The sequence below is a fragment of the Columba livia genome, chromosome 1 (assembly GCF_036013475.1).
Source record: "Columba livia isolate bColLiv1 breed racing homer chromosome 1, bColLiv1.pat.W.v2, whole genome shotgun sequence".
Lineage (NCBI taxonomy): Eukaryota > Metazoa > Chordata > Aves > Columbiformes > Columbidae > Columba > Columba livia.
The window spans coordinates 110,371,441-110,396,290 of NC_088602.1; the positions used below are offsets into that span (position 1 = coordinate 110,371,441).

A 24,850-nucleotide genomic window follows, 5' to 3' on the forward strand; every position below is an offset into this window, starting at 1 on the left:
AAAATGTCTGACAGGCATCTTTTCCAGTTTTTCTTTTTCCTGTTTAGTCAACTTCTACAGTCCTTTAAAATTTCTCCACTAGAGAGATGCAAGGTACAATCCATCGTGTTCCCAGGGGTTTTGGGCTCTGGAGAAAAGACCAGAGGTCTGCTCAGAAACTGCTCTTTGAGAGAAAAAAATCAAGGAGGCAGTTACAAATCAATGACCGGAAAAAGCTTCAGAAAAGGAAGTCATTTGACCATGATATTTAAGGCTGAGATTTCCAAAAGCACTTAATGATTTTGAGTGCCTCACTCTTTGGGTATTCCACCAGAGAAGAATTTGGAGGCCTTACTCTCAGAGAATAAGTGCTTGGCATTTCCTGAAATTATGTCTCCCTTAACATATTTCAAGTGGTGCATGAAGAAAGGGAGCTATTGAAAAATCACAAGGCCAAGATGTTCTTTAGTGACTTAAAATGGTCAGACAAAATATATTTCCATGCTGAGACACCGTTCTTCAAGGATTTTGAGCATTTTTTTCTTTCTCTGAAAGAGAGATTAAATAACAGTATATCTGAAATCTTACATTGCACTTGAGTTGTGCCATGAAAGATAGAATTCATATTTGATATTAATGGAGCAGGTGAAACGTGAAATGATATTTCTTTAATCTTTAATGAAATTTCTGGTTTTAGCATTTAGCTTGTCTGTTCAATGACACAGAAGAGCTAATAATATCACTGTTTTTGAAGGATTCATTCACTCCAGGCAGTCTGATTTTCTGAATCTGTAGGAGACTGTTTTGGTGCTCCAATGGTGCATGAAAATAATAATAATGAAAAAAATCCCATGTCCTTGAAGCCCAGTGAGCAGAATTGGAAAGGTATAATTAAAAAAGAAAAAAAAGATCTCCCAATAAGCCTCTACCCTGGAACAAGCACACAGTAGTTTACAAGATAACAGTTGTCTGGGAATTAGCAGGAGGGATGGGGTCTCAGGACGTCTTCAACTGAGCATGGTCTATAGCTCTGAAAAAGATCTGTACATTCAACACTGAAAACTTGAACGATGTTTTCTGTGGCAAACTGTTACTTTGCTGAATGACTTTGTTAATTTAAAATGTAATAATTGCTTTTTTAAAACCCCATGAAATGGGAAAAGTCACCAATGAAGGTGCAAATTTTGTGGGGAGAAAATGAACTTTTCTCATGAGGTTGTATACATGAGAAAATACTGTGTACGACAAAAGTTTTCTCTATTTGCCTGTTGATGCTTCCCTCTTAACTTCTCTCCAGATCCTATCTGTTTATCCTTCACCAGATGGCTGTCCCAGGGCACAGGGTCAGGAGGAGCCTCTTGACTGAAGAGTGAGACAGAATATAAGCAAGAGGAGGTCCTGAGGCCGGGGCCCAGGGGAAGCTCCTATGGCTACATGACCTGAGTGCTCACCATGGGCAGCAACCAGGCAACAGGGTAAAGACAAACACACAAACACACAACTTCTTACAGTTACCCAAATTCCATCCCACAGACCCCTTCCAGCCTCCAGACTCACAGATACATACCCTGTGTCCCCTCTCCACCCCAGCCTCTTTGGGGCCAAAATAGTGTGTGCAATCTCTTAAGGTAACTTCCACCTTGATATTCTCTTTTTTCAACCTGACCTTAACACAAAGCAACATTGGAATAGCATCCAATAGATACAGCTATACTTCCAAAAATCAGAGATGCTCTCCAGTACCCATTAAAGCTAGCTGATAATGGAGCTAATATAAACCTTGGCCATTCTCCCAGCTCACTGTCCTAATAATAGAAATGCCCTTCTGAGTGAGTAGCTGATACTGGGGGATCTGCCAGGTGATTTCCATTAAAAAGAGCAAATACCCTTGGTGGAGTCCTGTTTGTCTTCCTCAGGGCACTACCAGGATGAGCAAGAATAGGTCCTTTCTCCACTCATTTTCAGTTGTCCCTTTGTCTTTAGCACTTTCCTGAAGTGTCTGCTCTTTTTGAGGTCTCTGCAAAATCTGCTTCTCTTTGCTTTCCAGTTGCACTTTTTTTTCACACGTAACTCTGCAAAGTCACCCTCTCACCCTTGCACCAAGTCATAGGGAACCTCCTACATGGCCAAGCTGGGAGCAGCAATGTATATGGTTTGGTGTTGGCAAGTGGGTTTTTCCTCCATCTTATTTTACAGAGGACCTGGTTGACTTATTCCATCCAGCCTGAAGGGAGACTATGTAGTGAAGCCAGGAGGGCAGTTTATATACGCACCAGGTTGCAGTGCTGAGAGACGAGATGTGCAGGAGGCAGTCACAAAAGCCTGATGTGTAACCACACTGCCATTTAACCACAGCTTGAAAACACCAGTGTGAACATTAAGGCTTGGGCAATCTTGAAATGACAATTTGACCAAGATATGATGACAAAATTAAGCCACTTGTAAAGTAGCCTCAGCATGCACAGCCCCGAAGACCAACGTGGCATACAATTTAATCTAGATGCCTCCTGGCCTGTCGCTGCAAGGCAGGATCCCATGTGCCCTGTGGGAGGTTGAGGTTGCTTTCCCAGGCATCAATGCTGTGAGGACCCTCCCTAGCTGTAGGTGGGGCTTTTGAAGCCCTTCTACATTGCCGTGGCTCTTTCATCATCACCAGGAATAGGTTGAAGAGCTCTCCCCAGACCTCTTAGTTCATGTTTCCCTTCTGATTTATTAAGATCAGCTCAGATTTTAACTTGCAGAATATATGTACCTCAGTAGTACTCACACACATTTTCTACAAGACTCTTCAGAAGTGACCCAGGAACCTTATCAGAGAGCACCCGGCAGAGTGCCTGCGTAGCAAAATTCACCACAGGTACATCCAAGTGCTGCATTTGCAGGATGTCTAAGCCATGCCTCAGCTATTTCAGATGACACATATATATTTAATCCATGGCAGCATGTTAGCAGATCAGACTTAGATTAATCAGGCTGAAGATAACTTTTGGACATTTTCCATTACTAGGTCAGAGAAAAATAAGGTAGATATCGTTCTGTGCTACAACACCAGCAAGCACTGGGTATCAGGTGAAATTTTCAGGGACATCAGCCAAAGAAACACTGTAATAAGATTAAAGGAAGCAAATTGAAATGGATGTGTGTGTATCTGCATGTGTGCTCACAAATGCAATCCAAGCTTTTCAGTTTGCAAAAACCATTAATTTCCAGTGAAATTGTCTCTGCTGTTATAGAAGCAAATATACAGAAAGCTACAGCTAGAATAGCAATGCAGCTGTTCAAAACGAAGGAAAACTTCCCACATGTCAGGAATGGGCCTCACCTTTTGAGACTTGGTGATGCCTGGAATAAGTCAGCAAATGCCTGGGAATTAGTTCCTTTAAAAATAGCATAGGTCGCATTTAGGATGTCTAATGTAAAATGTGGCTGTGGGTATTAATAGGTTACTTCTTTCGTGCAAATTAAAAACTGAGCTAATGTTAATAAATCAAAGGCAACATTAAAATTCTTGTTAGCCTCTACCAGTGTCCCTTTGAAAAGGCCTCTGAAGGACTATTATACACACAGATTCTGATGAGAGGAAATTTTGATTGCAATTCCAGATGATGTTTAGCAAATTCTTAATTTTTTGCTCACTTACCGCATTTGCAACACCAGAAGGGTCAGTGATGAAACCTCTCATTACGGTAATTCAGGGAAACAGTCTCTGAGCTCCAAAGTGACAGACAAATGTGCCATAACAGCAGACGGCTGAGATGAAAGCTGAGATCTTGCCCATATTGAAGCTTTCACCGTCCACTTGTAATGGCCCAGATTACATCCAAGGTCAGCATAAAAGTTTCTCTTTGTATTTGAGATAAGAAAAAAAATCAAGGAAAGGGTGCTTTTTTTTTTTTCTTTGCTCTTTTCATGGGTTAGTAGAAGATTCTGATATTCTTCCAAGCAGAGAACATGCTTTCATGCTATTACAATTAATGTAATACACATGGAAGAGGAACCAAATTTTCCTGCAGCAGGCAGCTCTTTCAGCTCTTATTTTTTAAGCTAATGGGTCAGTAGCAGCCCTCCTCTTCACCTTTCCTCTGAAGAGCATCTTCAGCAACCCCTGTTAGGAGCTGCACTGATGATGTCCCACATCTCTCCCAGAGGACAGAGCTCATTAGCTTATTACAGGAAAAATGCGCTCACTCTCCTTTTCTAAAGGTTAATTAGCTCATCATAGACTGTGCTGTTCTTGCTGTTCTCCCAAAAAAGCAGCCATGCACATCTCCTCTTCACACTCCAAGCAATGGCTAAGGGGACATCTTTAATCACACAGTGGCACGCTTCTTCATTTCCAGACTCTCCTGCCTCTCCATAACATCTCTGCCTGACAACGCAGAGAGAGGAGGAGGTAGTGTGTCCAGTGTGAAATAAATGACAAGTGCTCTCATTTTCTCACTGGAAATCCCTCCTAAAGACTCTCTCCAGTTCCATATGTAATATTATGATTTCTTCCTGTTTGGAACACATGCCTTATTGAGTTTTTTTGCAGTAGGGTCTTCATTTTTATTAACAGGATTGAACCCAGTAGATGAGACTGAAGATATTCTGTAAATACGTATTTTAGACTTGACTCTTTGAAAAGAGTTCTCCTCCTTCATGTTAATCTGATCTGGGGTGAACTGTATTCTTGGCCCCAACATTGCCCTTCTCTGTGGCCATTACTGAGCCACTTCCCATCCCTGGGGGTTCCTTTTCCTCATTCTCCTTGGCTGGCCCTGCTCAGTGGCCCTGTGCTGAGAGCAATGGGCTCTCACCTCAGGCCAAACTTGCAGAGCAGCCCAAGATGTTGTCTGTGTTGGCTGGCTCATTCCCACATCTCCCCACTGTCAATGCTCTTGAGCTCCCTCTCTCCTTGCATCAGCACTGGTGCTCCTCAGATCCCTCACTGCAATTTTCTGGCACCTGGGTCATGAAAAACAGGCAATGCCCAGGCTGCTGTGGGGACACATCCTCACACAAGTGTCTTCAGCACTGCTGTGGATACCAATAATACACCGGGTTTACTTTATACTACTTGTATTGGCATAACTCTTTTCTCTTTTTGGAGTAAAGGGAAAACAAGGAAGATGTTTTCGGAGTGCTAGAGCATTTCTCAAACTATTTCTGCAGCCACAGCTGCAAAACAGTTGAACATCTTGGGGGTGGGATAGACTGAATGTACCAGTAAAGAGGTCTCTGAGCAGCACTGGAACTGGGTTCAGCACATGCAGCACAGTCATCTTCAGGATGCTCTACAAGCCTAACGTGTGAGCCCAAGAGGGCCTTCTGGAGAGTGCCACTGGTCTGGGCACTCGGGGGGCCAGAAGAGACACTCTTGCACATGCGGACCTTCTCTCACACCAAGCACTTGTGGTACATTGTCTCTTCTCAACTCTTATATCCCTGCTTGGAAGCCATGGAGTGCTGTGTAATGACCATAAAAGCTGATTTCCAAAGGCACATCTGGATTGCAGTGCTCTGGGGACCTCATTAAGCAGGCAAAGAGTGCTTGGAGCTGAGAGAAGGGAATTCTCTGGGACCCGGGGGATAAAGATGTGATTTCTAGGTATGCCCAGCCATAAGCCTGATCCTACTGCTTTGATATCAAGGGTAACATGCTGCATCACCTTAGGGAAAATGGATTCATGCCAGAGCAAAGGGAAGGTGGAAATATATGAATCCTTCAACCCACCTGTGTAAATGTATTTTCACTAAGCGCTTCTAAGGAATATATTCCCCCTGTGCACCCTCAGAGATCTTGTCATTTTTCTAGGGCAGTGGAAAGATGAGCAGTGCATCCCGCTGCCATCTCCATGACGTGCCACATGCCGTTGCGAGCCCCAGCAATAGCAACCCCCTCTGCTGAATGTGAGATTGAGGTCTTAAGCTGAAAAAGCTGGTTTTGAATCAGTTATAGAGCTGTTCAAATGACTAGAGAGCATTTTATATAATTTGTCCCAGTAAAATCACAGTTTTTAGCACAAGTGAAATGCTGTAAGGATCCCCAGAATTCATTGCCTTTTTATTAATATTGCCTCATAGGGCTTCTCTGTAGCAAATATATTAATTTAGCATGTTTGTTTCATGGGAACTTAAAGAACTAAGTGCATGCATTTCAGAAAGTCGGTTTTCCTAATTATTATCTGAGATGCTTATTTTATCTCAACTTTCTATTCCTCCTTAGAGGATATTGAAGAGAGCTAATCCACTCTGAATATTTTCCCTCCCAGATTATTTCTGCTACTTAGCATAGGAAACTTATCCTTCATTAGGGACTGATCTAGAAGCTATTGAACTCAATGAAACACTTTTTTTTTTTTTCCTTATGATTTCAGTGAGCACTGCATTGGAATGAGAAACAAATTGATTAGATAAGTTTGTCTGGAACTAGTGAAACTGCTCTTCTTCTGCAGCTTAGCCTTAAATGTGGTGACATTTCACATTTTCCATGCAAAAGTAGGAAAGGATCTTCAAATGGCATAAATATCTCCTTTTTCTCTTCCTGTCAAACCAGACAAGATTAATTTTTAAAGTAAAATCTGTAGGAGGCATTTATGGAGAAAGTATGACTTTGCTCAGATTATTCTCCAGGCAGGAGTTCCTCTAGGCAGCCTTGGTTTTGGTTTTCTAGTTTTCCAAGACATTGTAAGACATGAACTTCTAAGTCAAAAATCTTCAGAATAAATTACTTTGAAAGTCTGGCAGAAACTTATTTTGCATGGACACTATATTATAGATAATGAAAATGAATATTTTCATTAAAATTATTTTCATACTACATTGTGTAATGCAAATCTCATGCTACAGCTTTTGTTTCTTTGTTCCTTGTGATGTTCTAATTTTAAAGGAATAAGGATTAGAAAAGCGTGCATATAATCTTTTTGCCTACATATCAAATGTATTTGTTTCTGTATTTAGAAATATATTTCTAAATATAGAAATGACAATATTGTACTGGGTAAGATCTTTTGAATAAGTTTGTGAAATGTGACTTCCAGGTGATTCAGAAGCCCATTACTGAGCCCAAGACATCAGTTCAGCCCAGTGAGAGCCCTTTCCAGGAAATGCCCATGCCTGCTGTCTCGAAGATAAATTCTAGATTCCCCCACAATGTTTTCAGTAACTTTTGCTATGTGAGGCTGTAAGTTTTGGCTGGTCCCTCACCTTTGGTCAGCAGCTCCTGTATCACCAATGTCAGTGACAAGCTTGCAGAAAGATGAAGGGCTGCAGCAGTTCAGTCTGCAGTAGAAGAACATTATTTTTCCATCAGCTCTTTCCTGTTGCCTTCAGCATCTTGTGCTGGGGAAGGAGGGAAGCAGGGTGAAAAAGTTTCAATGCCTATGGATGAATGGGTTTGGCCCTTACTCCTCACCTCTGTAGGATAAGAAAAGATCAGACCCCAGAGGCATCATGTATCTTGGAGTTATCCTCCAGCAGATATGAATTGCCATCATCTCATAACAGAGACTCCAAAAGCCTCTATTGCTACACCACCTGTGACCTATGATTCAGTACATAACAAGTGATGGCTCTGCAGCTTGAAAAATGTAGAGAAAAAAGAAAGAGGAAAGAGGAACAAAAGGAGATCTTTCATCTCATATTGCACTTTTTTTTCACTTTCCTCCTTTTGCAATAGGAGCATCTGTTTTATTGATTAGACTTTATCATATCACATAGCAGCACCTATCTGGTGAGAGATGGTTAAGCTTTCTCCTCAAGTACTGAGCCACTTAGGTCCAGCCTGTAACAACAGAAGGCCAACAAGCTGACCAAGAGTCGAATCCTTCAAAGACATGCTTAAAGCTTTTTAAGTTTTCTTGATATGTTAGAAGTCATTATGATTGTTTTGTAGTTAAATGCAAGTAGTTTTAATGCCCTAGGGATTCATTTTATCTTACCAGCTAAAATTGTAACCTGCAGGTTTTCCGATATGCCTGGAAGGTCTTCAGAGTTAATGCCAGGTCTCTTTCCTTCCATTCTTGTGTGTCTCCTGCTTCATGAAGGCTATTTGTTTGGGACTTATTTTCTAAGCCTTGAAATAAAACTGCTCCACTATTTAATTCTGCTGCTTCTCTGAGTAAGAGGTTGCCCGTATTTGAGTCTTGTTTCTCTGATAACATCTACAGAGTATTTGTTCAGAAAAGTCATGTTCTCTGCCAAGTCCTGCTACCCTTGTTATTTGACTTTTTATCTGCAGGCAGTTTCTCAGCCAGTGTACATTCTGCTGGTACCAGCCATGTCCTCTGAGGAAAGGTTCTTTGATACCCATCTGGTATCAAATCATCTCTGTGTGAGACAGTTCACAGCCACTGACCAAGCATGCCAAGAACTCTTCTGTATCATGTGGCCATTCTTAATTCACACACTTGGTGGGCCTTGTCCTTTTGCGTCCATCATTTATGTCCAAAGTTTGATCAGATAATTACAAGATTCACAACTAATTGTCATGTAGATATAAATTGTCTGTCTTCAAAAAGAGAGAGACCTGCAATGATTTTCTGCGCAGATTATTCCCATGACTGGGCCTAGAGTTTATATACAAGGCAACAGCAGAGAACCTTGCATGCTTTCAGCAAACAGCAAATCTGATCAGCAGAGTATCTTTCAGCAGCTCTTTAGTCAATGCTAATAGCCAAGCACTGCAAAGCATGCATCCCTCAAAAAGGCATGTACAAACACCCATGAGCTGAGAATAGTTTTGCGTTCCTTTTACAGTGGTCTGCACTCATATGGGAGAGCTTTGAGAAATAGGTTCTGACCCTCATTAACAACATATTTGTGCTCTGAGGATTAACATTAATCCTGGAATTACACCTTTGTTTAAAACAGAGTTTCTGGAATGAAGGGCGGGTAAAAGTGAGATCTGAATGTTTATGTATCGATGAAGGCTTCTAACTTCGAACACATCTTACAGCTGCATATCCTCACCCTGTGGAAACTCATGCGGCTAGGATTGCACTGAGGTTATCCTCAACTACATTACCCATTAATCAAATACTGTTCCACTGTAAAAAGGAATGAAAGCAAATCTTACCCTATAAAAATTACAATACTATGATAGCTATAATCTGAGTCAAAAGCTTATTTTGCAAAGCAAAAGAGTTTAGATAGTTGCTTTGAGTTATCACTTTAACATCTGATTTTGCTTTCTGGGATTCTCATTCGCATCTGGATCCCCAGCCTCAAAAGATGAAGATGACTGTTGCCACTTCTGTCACAGGTGTAAGTGACAGGACAGTCTACAGAGCCGAGGAGGGTATGGGGAAACAAAAAGCACAGCTGGCTTTTTACCATTAATTTATGTAACAGTTTGGGAATCAGACTTGTCAATATCTCCAGATGTCCTCCCCAGTCCTGAGAGAGGAATAAAACCTGGTAGTTACAGGCAGCCACGTGAGGAGGGATGGGGATATGTGCGCGCACACACACACACACACACGCACACGCACATGCAGACAGACACACACAGACACACACACATACACACATACACACAGAGACACACAAATACAGGCTTGCCCAGGCTGTTGTGACAACCTTGAAGCACTGCCCCCACGCTTAGCAGAAGACCTTGTTATGCCTTAAACGTCTGGTTTTTGTTACTTTGGGAGGAAGAGATAGATGACACCTCATCTTATCTTTCCCGAAGTTTTATGGCCATGGAGGCAGACACCTTGGAAGATAAGGACAATTAACAATGTTGCTGTAAAAGGTCTCATGGCCTAATTGGGATGATAGAGATGAACCATCTGTTGGACAACCAGCTACCAGAAGAAACCACAAACCGCATGTAAATGAACTGGGTTATAAAACAACCTCACGTATGATACAGGTTGGTGGCGTGTAAATCTTCAACACGTCCCCCCCTCCAGAGGTCGTCACAGGACTGATGTACCTGTGGAGTGGTGAAATCTTACTCTCCCTCTCTGTCTCTCTCTCTCTCTCCCTTTTTCTTTCTAATATATTAGTTTTCCTCTTCTTTCTGTCTCCTCCTTTTTCTTAAACATATAAAGTAATACCATTGTAAGTTCTGCTGCTAAAATCTTGTTAAGTTTTATGTTACAGTTACTAATTGTTGCCAATCCATTGCTTTTAGAAGGGTTTTTGCTGTCAATGTATTGATAAGTTTTGTGGTACTATAACATACTTTCGCCAAGTCACTGTTTGCTGTAATATGTATACCACCATGTGCTTTTAGTAAATTCATAATTGGACCCCTGGAGTGGTTGTCTGTCATTCACTTCGCATTGCCGCGCAGAATTACCTGGAGTTAACTCACACCTGATCTCATCTGTTGAGTCAGGGCACATGACATGTTCAGAGTTAGCTCGTCCCTCATCCCATCTGTTGGGACGAAACAGCTGTGGTGCCTGTATCCACAACATTTCGGCAAAAGCTGGTCCAGGAGTCAAAGAGGAGAGGGGGAAAGGCTGCAGCTACAGTGTGTCTGTGTACCACATACCACTAGGGGAGAGGGAAAAAGACATCTACGCTGTGCAGCTATGGGGTGTATCTTTTGGGTTCTCAAGGGAAGGGCAGTGAACTGGATGCTGTTTAATTTGCTTTGAATTATCAGTCTTTGTGATGTCCACATGAGGCAACAGATGTAGGCCAAGCCAGCATGTCCTTCAGCTCATCAAAGTGGAGAAGCTGTGAGAAAGTGAGGAGAAAGTTTAGGATACCCCCAAGCCGGGCACAGCACATGTAAAGGTGAGGTTGTCATGCACAGATGCCGTGAGCGAGGAGCAGCATCCCTCCTCCCCCAGGCCTGGCTCTGGGCTGGCCAGGGCCATGTAGACAGTGTAATCCATCTGGGTTTGGTTCAGCCCAGATGGGTTTTTGGAACATGCCATATCCAAGCCACATTGCTGACACCGTCCTTGACATAGTCCCAGGGGCTGCAACATCCCCTTGGCTGCAGAACCAATAGCAAAATTTCACATGCTAGGCCAGGTCAGCAGAAGGTTGTTTTCCATGCTCTTTCTGCTGACAGAGTGGTAGAAAGGCTGGGCTCTGGTGCAAACAACTCTGCTGCAAATGAAGGAAAGAGTGAAGAAATATTAGTACCACATTTAGCTTTATTGAAATTGAACAAATACCTTTTTTTTTTTTTTTATTAAACTCTTTTACAGCAAGTGTAAAATTTTAATGTTTGATTCATCTTATGTTACAGGTTGTCTTCTTCTGTGTAAGCAAAAATACCATCTTTTTTTTTTTTTTCTTTTTAATTTTTCTACTTTAAAACATGTAACAGGGATTTGAATAACGCAGATCCGGCACCAAAAGGTAACAGGTTCTGAAAATCACAGTACAGTTTTAAAATTCTTAGGTTACTTAATGATATTTAAAATGATAGCCACTTTGAGTAAAGATATAAATTAGAGGTCTGTAAACAAGTTGTGTTTACCTATAGAGCTATTGATTGCAGCTACAATGAGAGCGGTAATAGAAACTCAATGCTAAACCGAGCTACACCTTTGAGGAAACAAGTTCTTACTAAGTAGTGTGATACAGGGTAGCACAATAGGTAAAATACAGTTTGGCACCTCAAGTTGCATGTAAAATCAGCAGAAATAAAATGAAGTAAGTGCACTGTCTTCCAACAAAAATAAACCGGGCAGTTTCACTGGTTTTGGAGTGTCAACTATCAAATAAACAACACAACACACAAGTTCAACTCCAAAATTACAATTCTAGTAAAGCAAGATAATATTAAAATGCACACCCACAAGGATATAGTAAAGTATAAACCCTTTTTCTTTCTTTTTTTCTTTCTTTTTTTTTTTTTTATTTTTTTAATTTTTTTTTTTCCTCTCCCCTGTCAGTAGAAATAATTTACAACCCACAAAAGGACTCCTTGGTGAAACCACTAACTACAGACATGGTCATGGAATGTAGCTCAGTAGACTTGTTTCAAATAGAAAGGCAACATTATCCTGAAAAAGTTTGGTCCTCTTATAACTCACTGTACTGTAGCCACCACAGTCTCTTGGTAGATGTTTTAGGAGAATTGCAGGGTTTTTTATTCTCTTTTGTTTTGAAATATAATATCTTGGTGATAAAGTTGGATACAATTTGGCCCCATTTACAGATGTCTGATTGATGCTGAATCTGGAAAAAACACACTGAGAGTACATAGGGGAAACCCTTATTGACTGATCTTACAGCATATTTTTTCATGCAATCACTTTTCCTTCTATATTTCTTGTCCTTTTTTGTTCATTTTTTCTTCAGTGTCCTTGGAGGGGGAAAGAAACCCTTAGTCCAAATGACAGAAAGACCTTTCACTGTTTATTTACATGTGGATCACTTTGGCTAAGAAGTCCTGGTGAATCAGAGTTGCCTATTTCTTGTGAATGTCCTCATGCCGTATAATTTTGTATGTGATCCAGTAAAAGATGTTGAAAATGAGGAAGGCGAGTGGGAATGCAGCACGGGATATTGTATCAATCCTTTTTGCACGGTCAACAAACTTCTTTTTGATGGAATCTGAATCCTTTGGTGGTGCTGGAGGTGGGTTGGGTGCAGTAGCCTTAACTGCTGAGCCATCTTTGACTTGCAGACAGTGACCCATGCCATAGCCACTGAAATTGAATCGACTGTCACGAGCAACTTCATCTTCCTGGGGGATAAAGAAGACCAACAAGTCATACAATCACCTGTCTCTCAAGCACCCCATATACTTCAGTAGTTAAGGTGCATTCCCTCCAAAGCACCTAAAGCAAATTAGCTGTTCAAGCTATGATACAAAGTCCAGGTTTCAAAGGCAAGCAAGCAATTAAAAACTACATAAAAAAGCATGGAAATTAGGTGATTGACAGTGTTTATGAATCAGAGCTTTAATTTCTCTAGCTATAACTAAATCAGTTGCTCTGCGCAGCAGAATGTATCCCAACCCCATAGAGAAAAGATCTGACTCCACAGGTTTCTCCTTGGGCTTGCTGTGGGGAGGAAACATGGTCATGTTGGTGGCAGAGAGTCTGCTCTAGCCAGTGTGAACTGAAAGACCCAGAGATCCAGGGGTCCAAGCTCATGGCAATGTGTACCCATGGCTCAATATAACTGCAGCCTTGCACCTCCATTGCAGATCTACAAAACAAGGATAGATCACGGTCCCTTCTTGCTCACAGGAGCACTTTGACAATCAATGCGTCAAAGTGCACTGGACACTTGGATTTAGTGGTAACTGTGAGTTAGATGCAATAGCACAAGCTAATATAAACCATCTTGCAGAAATCCATTCTCTCTCTTGTCTGAGTGGGTAAAACTTGCTTTTGTAGAAGCGAGTAACTTTACCATCATGATAACTATGTGATGAAAAGTTTGTGACTGTGCTGGTAAATTCTCACTGCCATTTCTTCTGTCTGATAGCACAATAATACACAAGTTAACAGTTACTGGCAGCCCTCCATGAAGAATTCAAAATCAACAAACAAGAAGCTCTACTATTTTTCATTTCAGCAGAGATCAATTGTAGGTCCAGCAGCTTGCCCTAGTTAAAGATCTTCTTGACTGACAAGTACTTCATTGTTGACTTAAAATCAGCCCTTATTGGGCTCCCAAGAAGCTCACTTACTCACAAGGGACATTCCGTCATATCTCACCCACAGCCTTCTGATCTTAACAGAGAATCGGAGGCTGCATGAAAAAACACTACAGCAGCAAGGTATTGAATAAGGTATACATTTGCTGAACTTGGGAACTGGAAGGGAGGATAATTTACACATATTCAGGATGTAAATCAGTGCTCCTTCACAGAAACACCTCTTTCAATAATTGCATTTTTCCCTCTCCCCTGCTGCAGCATTGGAATTGAATATATCACCAAACTTGTTCTCCTTACCTTGGAGCTGACATGCAAACATGAATAACCAGTACTGAGATCCAAGGCTGCTAAATGAGAAATAGTCACTCTGGCTATGTGTGACATTGAATGCTTATGGAAGGAGGATAGACAATAAACAGTGCATTGAAACATTTGTCAGTTCAGCTTGAGAACTATTCCGCAATGTACCTGTGAGCAGGTGGATAATTGCAATATTGCAGGTCTGTTTGAGCTCTTTTTCTGGGGTTTGTATCTGTTTCATATCAAAAGCTCACCATCATTAAGAAAAAGAAGCACAATCCTCTCCTTTTTCAATTTTATTTATGTACAGTTTTCAGTTCCTTTGTGAACACTCTGAAATTTGTCTTGTCCTAGTGATTATAAATATGTAAAGTATTTTAAAGATGAACCCACCGAGACCTAAGTTTTGGATAGTCTTATAGGCAAGGCTTCTCTTGCATGACTGAACACCACAAACTCCCCCAACAGTAAAAGAAGCTGCCTTCCTTGCAGCATTTGTCTTTTTACCGAGTCTGAAGGATGAAATGCATGCCCAGGCCACGAGAGGTGATTAAAAAGAGTAACAGATTTTCAGCAGCTGTGTTGCCATATGTACTTCATTCATTTTTAAAAAATTTAATTTCTGTTACTCATGAGGGGTTTATGGGAGGAAAGAAAATGTACTGAGCTCAATGCAGGACTTGGAGAGTCCCGACTTCCACTGTGCCCAGCTGGGAGGCAGCTTTGTCTTATGGGGCTGAGCAATGCATCTTCAATGCCACAGCCCCACTTTTGAGCTTACATTGTTGTCACTCACGTGGGAAGCCATCTGACGTAAGAGACAGGGGTAGTTAAATCATTCTTTCAGGTCTTCAACAGCCAGCCTTCAGCTGTAAGAAGCCACATGTTTCCCAAGAGGATTTAGAGCCTTTCTTTTCCCCCCACAGACAGTTGACTGTGCCACTTCTTTCTCACAAAACTCAGAGGGAAGTGTGCCCAGTTTGCATGCTATTTTTTTATGTGGGTCTGCAGTAGATGCTGATTTACGCTGGATACAAGAAGTACAGCATTCACCTGAGGTATGAGGAGCACATGCTCAGTTTCCTTCTCTGCTCGTGCAGATCTGAATCTCCTTCTCCCAGACAAATCTCTGGGTCAGTTTGTTACACGTTCTCAAATGGGGACCTGTTTGCTGTTTGCAAAACGGTGTGTGCTTATGTAGCTTTTTTTTTTAAACTTTATCAGAAAAACTTTTTTTCAAAGACAAAATAATTAATTAAGAGAACAGCATTGTGTTTCTACCCTTCCACTTGTTTCTATGTTTCATATTACACTCTTACACAAACTTAGCACTAGAGACACCTAAACTGCAACTGCTGTGATCATCTAAGTGTCGCTGGGCGCAAGGGAAGCCACAGTCCTTACAGCCCCACCTATAGCCCTGGAGGTGCTTCATAACCACCATGTGATTTTCAGCAGGAGCTGAACAGGCTTTGTATTAATAGTCTGGCACCTGCCTCTCCTCTGAGCACTGCCAGCATCTGCAGTCTCACAGGCAAGGCCTGACTCTACCAGAGCTCTCCAACCTGACCAGGTAACAACTGAAAGACCTCAAAGTGGTGAAGTCTTTGCCTTTACTGATGAATTTGGCCAGTAGTGTTGAAAATTAACAATGAAACACGGCAGAGATCAAGACTCACATGCTTGTGTTAGGAGGGTACTATTCCCATAAGACAGCAGAGTCAGGCATGTGTCCTATTGGCCTCACAGTACCACAGTAGGTTTGGGATTGGAAGGGACTTCAAAAGATCATCTAGTCCAATCCCCCTGCTGGCGCAGGAACGCCTAGGTGAGGTCGCACAGGAACATGTCCAGGTGGGTTTTGAATGTCTCCAGTGAAGGAGACTCCACAACCTCCCTGGGCAGCCTGTTCCAGTGCTCTGTCACCCTCACTGAGAAGAAGTTTCTTCTCAAATTTAAGTGGAACCTCTTGTCTTCCAGCTTGATCCCATTACCCCTTGTCCTATCATTGTTTGCCACCGAGAAGAACCTGGCTCCATCCTCGTGGCACTCACTCTTTATATATTTATAAACATTAACAAGGTCACCCCTCAGTCTCCTCTTCTCCAAACTAAAGAGACCCAGCTCCCTCAGCCTTTCTTCATAAGGGAGGTTCTCCACTCCCTTAATCATCTTTGTTGCCCTGAGCCCTTAAGTCAGTTTCACCCAAAATGAAACAGGGGGAACAGAAAAACTTCCTTCCTGATGCTGAACGAAAGGGAACAGGAAGGTCAACCCAAGTGCTGGAACTTCATTGTCCATACCGTTTGTGGTTTAGCTAACTCTGGTGTGGACCATGCCAACAAGCTTTCTCCCAGATGAACCTGCTGCACTGGGGACCAACACTGCACACTGCTGTCATGAGTCATGTAGTGGTAACTGTCCTCAGAAACAGCAAAATCTCCAATGTGCCTAACTTTAGCCATACGGATGTAGTTAGAAAAAAAGTCTCTAAAACACCATAATCTTATGTCAAAGCTATGATTTGACATTTCAGTTTATGTTCAAACATTCTGTAACATACGAAGGATTTTGGAGAATAGCCACAGAGAAAGAAAACCAAATTTATATCCTTTAACAAAGACGACTTTTTTTTTTTTTCATATTTCAAAATGAAAGATGAAGAACTGACCTCAACTGCCTTCCCTTAGCATAATGGAGATGTCTTTTCTTAACTTAGAGTATTGGTGAGCTACTGAGCAACCTACCTACATACAGTGCCTTCTGGTGGGGTTGCAGAATGCCTCTTCATTCTCAAGGTCGTATTCAGTTCGTACCCCCTGACATATGCTACCATGAAGATTCATCCAAAGACAGGCTTCTACCTGTGCTGTTCACCAGCTTGTTCACTGGTAAAACAGTCCAAATTACTTTGCAAACATCACTGTCATTATTTTAATCAGATTACACATAAAACTGATTCATTGTAAACCAGACAGGATCTCATTTGCTTGAATCCCAGGCTATTTATGTTTTTACAGATTTTAAAACCAAAATCAAAGAGCAGCTGGAAGCCACTAGACATCAACTGGAGTGGCAGGATCCACTGCTACTGAAGTAATTGACTTTATCCTTCTAAAGGGATGTGAAGTTAGTCTTGCATAATACATAGTCATAACTCAATCTGTCGTTGATAAAGACATAGGGAAAAGGGTCACAAGCTAGGATAAGAAACAGAAAAGAAATAAATAACAAGATGAAAATGTTCTTTTGCTGGTTTCCTCTCAGATGTTTGTACTCCTGAGTATTTTAGAAAAAGTGTGCTTTGAAAACTAATTACATTTCCTGAGATTTGGTCAAGTGCCGTATACAGATGCTTTTTCAACAACATACGTTTATGTGTACTATCTTATGGTGTCTTGATGAACATGTTTAAGTATTGGCTTTAAATAATTTTCATCAAACAAGAATTACACTTCTTTCTCATTTTTTAATTTCCCTTCATAAATTTAACCATTTTCTGTGCTTTACAAAGTAATGGCTTTAGATTCTCATGACTGCTTTATAGTAGATAACGTACATCAGAGGGGTGATATTTTTGACATGGTTTTCTTGTTTCATCTTCCATCTTCATAAAACTTTTATTTCTCCTCCATCAGATATAGGATGTAATTCATACTAACAGCTTCACCATGAAGCAATCAGGAATGGGAAAAACACTTAAGAAAATCTAGTCCATTCACCACCTTTGCATGCACTGTTTTCTGTACAATGCATTCTGAAATGCTTTGTTGTGACCACTTTTAAATGCTTATTGTCAGCATTGATTCAGTTTTAACAATGAGGAAAACGAGAGAGAAGCTGACTTCAAACAGTGTATCTAATTTAATCTCTGATGTGATTTATTAATTTAATTTTGCTACTCTTTTCCCAACATATGGTGGGCAAACGATTTAAAAGACTATCTGGTTTAATTAAATTTCAAGGACATAGGAGATTAATATTAGGTATAGGGTAGAGAACATCAAAGAAATTTTCCTTTTGGCATTCATAAGCACAAAGTTATTATAGAAACTCAATAAGTTCAGACTTGAATACAAAATGGAATCAATAGGAATTAGACACCAAAATAGCTCTGAAGACTTCATTCCTAAATCATCATTATGATTTTGAGACACTTCCCATCTTTCAATACTTTACATAATTCACAGTGTGGTTTTGCAAAGACAGTCATGCTCACATGGTTTTAGTTCTCAGGAATCGATGATTATGTGGATGAAGGTAGGTCACCTGAGAAACATGCTTGGACTTTGAAATTCTCTTTGGTTCCCCACAGAAGGCTCTTACAAAACTAAATTGTTAGGAGATGAGAAGGAAGGTCCTTTCATAGATTAACTGTTTAAAAGACAGTAATGGAGTTTAGAAGTAAAAGATCTGTTTCTGAAGGATTTGCTGGAGAGGATCCCAAATATCTGTTCAAGAATGAATAACGATGAGGAGATTTATAAATGAGCTGGTACAAAGGTTCCCAAGGGAAGGTACACCAGTGAAATAGGTTATTCAAAGTGGACATATCTAAGCCAGGCTTTCCAGAAGGATTTCTAAATGCTAAGGACTAAGTAACAAAATGGTAGCAAATGAAATACAGGGTTATCATGCGCAAGGTAACACACATTGCTAAAGATAACCCTAATTACATGTAGACAGTAAAAGGGGCTCAAAAATGGTTCTTTCCCAGGTGGGAGTTCGGGTTATTATCACATAGATGATTTTGGCAACATTAGTCCTCTGCTGAGCTGCCATCAGGCAATGAGCAACCGGAACACATGAGGACCTCTTCTGGTCACCCCAACTCAGTAAAGTGACAGCAGAATTAGGTAGAGAACAAAGGAGAGCAGCAAGGATGATAAATGACTTCTTCTGTCTGAGAAGAAATAAAGTAGGTGAGATCTCTTAAGCTTAGAAATGCTACATTTGGGGGTGGATATCACAGAGGTCATAAAATCATGGTGAATGTTAATAAATGTAAGAAAAAGGAGTAGGTTATGGAGTTTTTGTGTGTATATATATATATATATTTTTTTTCAAGGCAAGAAATAAGATGGAACACAATGCCATTATGAGGGCGAAAAGAAGAACTTTTTTAAAAAAATGAAGTTATCTTTCATTCAGCTGTGTAAATCATTGTGTGAGAACACTCAGAGGATGAAAATATCACAATGGCACAGATTCATAGGTCTGTGTGCAGGTATTAAAAGTGCAACCTAGTGCACCCTTGGTTGATTATTTTCAGAAGACAGAAATGTCCTTCTATGTTTGTATTGGAGCTTTTAAATACAATTTGTCTCAATATCCATACTAGACCACTGCTGGGAAAAAGGACCCCAAAACAGAAACCATTCCTTTTCACTGAATATGGCATGTCCTGTGGGAATTCAGGTCTTCCACCTCTTGATAATATGCCAGGAGCTGGAACTAATGTTGAAATGTCTTGCACTTCCACTAGTTTTCAATACTTTGAGTGTCATTTTTTTCTCTTCACATGGTCCTGCCTTGAGGTTAAATCCTGCTGATGCATAAAGAGATGACTCTTACATAGTGAACCTATGTGTTCTAGTTTCATAGACAGGGCAAAAAAGAAGCTGGAGCAAGTTCTGGTGGCATTTGGTAATATAGTGGTCACTAACAGACTCCTTTGATTTGTTCCAGCCTGAAGAGCCCTGAATCTCAGCTCACCTATGCCAGATGCTGTTCCCACTCCTCCTTAATCCAGGCTTCAGAGGAGCAGAAAGTGATGTAAATTGTCATTTTCTCACCTCAATCCTGTGAAAGCATTGATCAAACACATCCCAGAATTTTGCCTAAGTATTGTTTTTCTTAAATATTCACCAAAGTGTTTAATCAAAAACATAAGCGGCCTCTTTCCATGACGAGAACAATCAGCCATTGGAATGTTCTCTCCAAGGAAGTGGTGCATTCCCCAACATTGGACAATTTTAAGATTCAGCTGGACAGGGTGCTGGGCCAGCTTGTTTAGACTGTGCTTTTACCAAGAAAGGTTGGACCAGATGATCCTTGTGGTCCCTTCCAACCTGGTATTCTATGATTCTATATGCTGCTCCATCAGGACCAAACATTCTGTGTGTGATAGCTGCATTCACCCCTTTTCTACCTCTCTTAACATCTATTTTCCTGCTCAATGAGTTTTGGGTTTGATTTTTTTTTTTTTTTCTCCCATTTGGGCACTCATGCTTTATGAAATCTAAGTAAATCAGACTTTATGTCATAAATATTACCAACATTTTAATTAATGGAAGAGAAGTTGTTCATTTTTGTCTTTGGTAAGGGTGTCAAATGGACAAACACAGGTTTGTTTTAGAAATCTGTGTTTAGTAATACTTCCTATCTCCTATAAACAGCAGAAGAATCTCTGAAGCATGAGTGATTTACTTACTCATTCTGTAAGAACAGTAAGTGAACTGTTGTTAATATAATAATGAAATGGTAGTTAATGTGAGTTCACCCTCTTCAAGTAGGAATTGAATATTATCCAACCGAAAGAGTAACATAATTTAAACATGTTGTGGAGCAAAAATATTTTCCTGGCTTGAAATATCTTTAAGTGGAATATTAATTTTTCAAGCACTACTTTAATAATAAAGTCAGTAAGGATGATCATTTTGTTACCAAAAAAGAAAAAAGAAATCTTTTCTCTTTAGTAAAACAAGTCTTCTTTCTTTCAATTATGGAAACACAGTTAATGTAAATTTCTTATTCAACTTCATGTTTTATATGTAATATAATTAATATTTTAATTTTGAGGGAGGGAGAACCAGATGCACTTTTGTTTTCCAAAGCATCATAAGTATTATGGTAGATTTATAGCTCTTGAATAACAGCAGATCTATTCCTGACAGTGTCTTGATTTCCATTTGTTTTAAATGAATGTAATGCCTTAAAATATCCAGACACAGTGATCTGTGAATGTCCTATAGACATCATTTGCCTGGACATTTAATCCTCTCAGGACAGTGAAGTCTGGAGACTTGACTGCTCTTGGATAACTCTTTTTCCCCGATGAAAGCGGAGGTAGGACAGTTTATCAGTGGGAATGGCACATTAATCTGTTTTGCTTCAGACAAATACATGTTAATGACCTAGATTTGAAGGATAATCTGCTCTGACCAGAAATCTGTTGGATACAGGACAACTAATTTCTGCTCATGCTGTCCGCATGCAAGACTGAGCAAACTGCAAAGCCAGCCTTTAAATATGTGACTATTTCAGCTAGAACGTGGAATAACAGCTAATGGACACATCAAAGCAAAATAACATAAAGCAAGACTATATTTCCTAAAATTTTAGAACTTCAAAAACCTGAAACACTGAGGCAAACATACCTAAAATTCACATTTCCTGCTTTCTCTTGCTCTCTGCAGAACACCTGCCCCAGGAGACGTGAGATGTGGCACAAGTGGACCCTCCCACCTGCCCTGTGTTGGCAGCTTCCAAGCGCCAGCCTCAGGCTCCAGAGCTCTCCTGCCCCGAAACCTGCTGCAGGGACAACGCTGCCCGGCACATCCTGTCCTGGGACGGGGGCACACGTTGTCCCCAGATGTGTGACAGGCCTGGGGAATTTGCCACTGCAGCACATGGGGCACAGGAGCTCACAGCCCTCTGCTACAGAGGGGGATATCCAAGAGCCTGCTGCCCCAGGATTTTTCCCAACAGGTTCTCAGCTGCTTTCCTCCAAGCAGATGTAAATATATTTTGGGAGGATGGTTTTCATTGCACCTTTGGGAAATTTCTCACTGGTCTCTGCCTCAGCTGTAATCATCTTAGATCACTTTATTAGAGTACTCCTGTGCCTTGATCTTGGCATCTCAGAATACCTCATTTGTTAAACAGTCAAAATTAAAAAAAAAAAAAAAAAGAAACAGAGAAACATGTGTATGTGCATTTAGGGCCTTTAGGGCCCATAAGCAGCAATCATCGAAAAGGAAAAGGGAAGGGGAAGGAAGAGATTTTTTTCCTCTCTGTTGGTGGATTCTCTCCTTCAAGACATTTCCTACAACAAACACCCAGAACAACCCCCGACAAATGCAGAAGGAGATTACCAGAGATTTTCCAGACAGACTTCATGTATTTAATTTATGCAAATATGACACAAAACAAATTAAATATTGCAAAATATATTAATAATTTAAATTCTGTAGCTAAAAATATTCAAGAATATCTAAATAGTCTTAGTGTTCACACGCAAATTTTGTAAGTATTATGTGGGTTGTGTTTTTTCTGGTTTTGTTTGCTTGTTTGTTTTTGTTGTTGTTTTGAGGTTTTGTTTGTTTGTTTTCCTGAGAAAAGCCAACTGATAAATAAACACCTTTATTTTCCAGTTATCAGTTCTTAATACCAGACTTCCAGTAAATAATGTTTTAGTGTTGGTTTTCTTTTCTTATCTTCTACAAAACAAATTATCCTTTCTGACTTTGCATATTATTTAGTTCTTATTGTTAGCCAAGATCCCACTCTGGATTTCTCTAGCTGTTTTTACATAGCTCTGAAGTGTGATTGGGTTAAACAAAGTATATGCCAGCTATCTGTACTTCAGACTTGTTTCTAAAATTAAATTGTTGCATCTTAGAAACATCTTGACTACTTGAATGTATTAGAAATTTACTACACAAATAGACATCTTATTTTCATTTTGATTTGCTTCTGTGATGGTTGCTCTATAAAACTGATATTATTTATTCAAAGCAAAATACACATCCATCATGAGGTAAAAACAATGGCACTCAATGCTATAGTAACTTGATAGTGCAATCATTACACAGAATTGTTTTTTTTTCCTCATCTGATAAGTAATAAATCCACAAATCCTAAAAGGTCATTGGAAGTAAGCATACAACAACAATGAAATAAGATTTCATTTACAATGGGTTTGATTGTTTTTCTTTTATTGTATTACACATACACACATAAATACACATACTCACATAGTATGTATGCACCCACGCATGTAGATACATGTACCTACAGGCATCTACTTAAAATAGTCATCTAATACCTTTTGTATTCCCTGAAGGCCTTTCTTAGTGGGAAGTCCATGTAGTGAGAATTCTTCTATTTTAGCTTAAGGTTAGGAGCTCTCTCTAGAGCATTTATCAAACTGCAAACTCCATTTTGAATAACTTCTCAAAATGCTAACTTTTTTGCTAGCTTTTCCCCTTCAGATGGGATTGGGGTTCTGAGGAATAGGGATACAGAACACATGGACAGGAGTCATTAAACATTCCAAATCCTCTCTGCCTATGAACAGGCTCTTTGGTGGGGTGCTGGCAACTCTCCACGAGGACCATCTGTCCAGGCCTGCTAAGCAACAGATCACCTGGTGATAGATTTTTATTGCTTGGCAAAACTGACTAAAGGCTAACCTGAAACAATAGATTTAATAGTATATAAGAAAAAATTAGTACTGAAAGGTGCAGGCAGATGAAATCTGGAAGCATGGCTGTAACAGTGGAAGAGGTATTCTTGGAGGAGGATCTAAAACTCTCATCTGAACTCAAGTTTTACTCAAGAATATCAAGGAAATAGGAGAAGAAATGTCCAATTAAGTTTTCTAGAGGAAGGAGCACAGAATAACACCAAAATAAGGGTTGCTCTGCCAGCAGCCTTCCTAAAATGTGCATGTTGTGTGTTTCATCTTTTATGTGTCCCAGATTTATTCTAAATAGGTGTTTTCAGTGCCAGAGCTCTGGAGAAGCCTGTCCTTGAGTAGGTCGGGACTCACTTTGAGGATCTACAACCACCTGACCTTGAGGCACTACTTTTGTGAGGAGATAACACCTAGGGAAGGATCGTGTTCAGAAAATATGTTAATAAGCCAGAGAATGAAGCAGTACAGGAGCCCCCTGAGACAAAGGGAGACCCAGCAGCACAGGTTTCTACTTCACTGGACATCCAACAGCTTCATGAGTACCAAGCAGGAGCACCCTACCAGGATCAGACAAGATGATAGGTTTGGGAGCAGCCTAAATACTGCACAGTAGGATATCACACACACTGTGCATTTATAATGACTAGGCATTACATGATCTGTTTAGTCCTCTGAGCTGGAAACATGACTGGGGTCTTAAAACCACTAGTGTGAAAAACGTGCAAATCGGTTAAAGAAATGGGATTCAATAGTCACTCTTGGTCCTTTTGCTTCCCTTTCTCCTTCCTTCTGCACCTGTCTCTTCTTAACACCTTTTCTACTTTTTTCTACCAAGCATTTTGCCTCACTAACTCCCAGTTCTGCTCTTGTCTACCTCCTCTTCGATACTTTCATCCTCACCAATTTCCAAATATGTGACCTCCACCTTCTGCTTGTAAAATTCAGTTCCTTCCTCAACCTCTGTCTGGTCTTTCCCCTTTCTGCCCTTTGTGGCTAAATTCTCTTCCTCCAAAGAAAAGACAAATCATAAAAGTTGAGCTTCGCCTTGCCAAGGCCACCTCTGAACTGAAAGGTGCTGCTCTACCTTTTAAGAATAGCCAGGAAATAGTCAATTTTTTAAAAACTAAAATCTTCCACTTTTGGCTATCCACAGAGCTTCTAATTGCTCAAAGAGTTTCCAGTACCACAAAGTATTTTGAAATGTATGACTTCTCATTTGCACCACTGTTCATGACATACAGCATTCTCTCCTCTTGTCATGGAAAGCTGAAAATTGCCAAGTGCATTGGCCCATGGAGCAGTCTGTGCCTTTGTTCTGACTGCCCAGAATGTGCAACATGAAACATTTTGTAGCGTTGGAAAATCAACATGAGTGGTGCAAAAACAGCAAATGGGATTCTGTTTTTATTCTAAATTTAAAGCTCAGCAAAAACAGTTGTTGTTTGTGCATAGTACATGCTGGTTCAGTCTACTGAAAACTGACTTAGTAGTATATGCAAATAGTAATAGATTAAAGAATTGGCATGGTCTGGAATACTCCAATGACATGTCCAATCACAGCAGTACCATCTGCTTTTCCT

At 40.3% G+C, this 24,850-nt stretch overlaps 1 protein-coding gene across 10 annotated transcripts in view; it reads right to left on the minus strand.

Annotated features, from left to right (window-relative positions):
* Positions 1-11,192: 11,192 nt before the first annotated feature.
* The window catches only part of GLRA2 (glycine receptor alpha 2), a 127,348-nt gene continuing 113,690 nt past the window's right edge, over positions 11,193-24,850 (minus strand). For 8 of the 10 annotated variants that reach the window (XM_005510778.3, XM_021298823.2, XM_021298824.2 and 5 more), the window contains one exon: positions 12,122-12,625. In XM_005510778.3, coding sequence (XP_005510835.1) covers positions 12,347-12,625 — 279 coding nt within the window. In that variant the 3' untranslated portion in view covers positions 12,122-12,346. Of the gene's footprint in view, positions 12,626-24,850 lie in introns of all 10 variants that reach the window. The other 2 variants (XM_065072830.1, XM_005510777.3) reach the window with 1 other exon arrangement.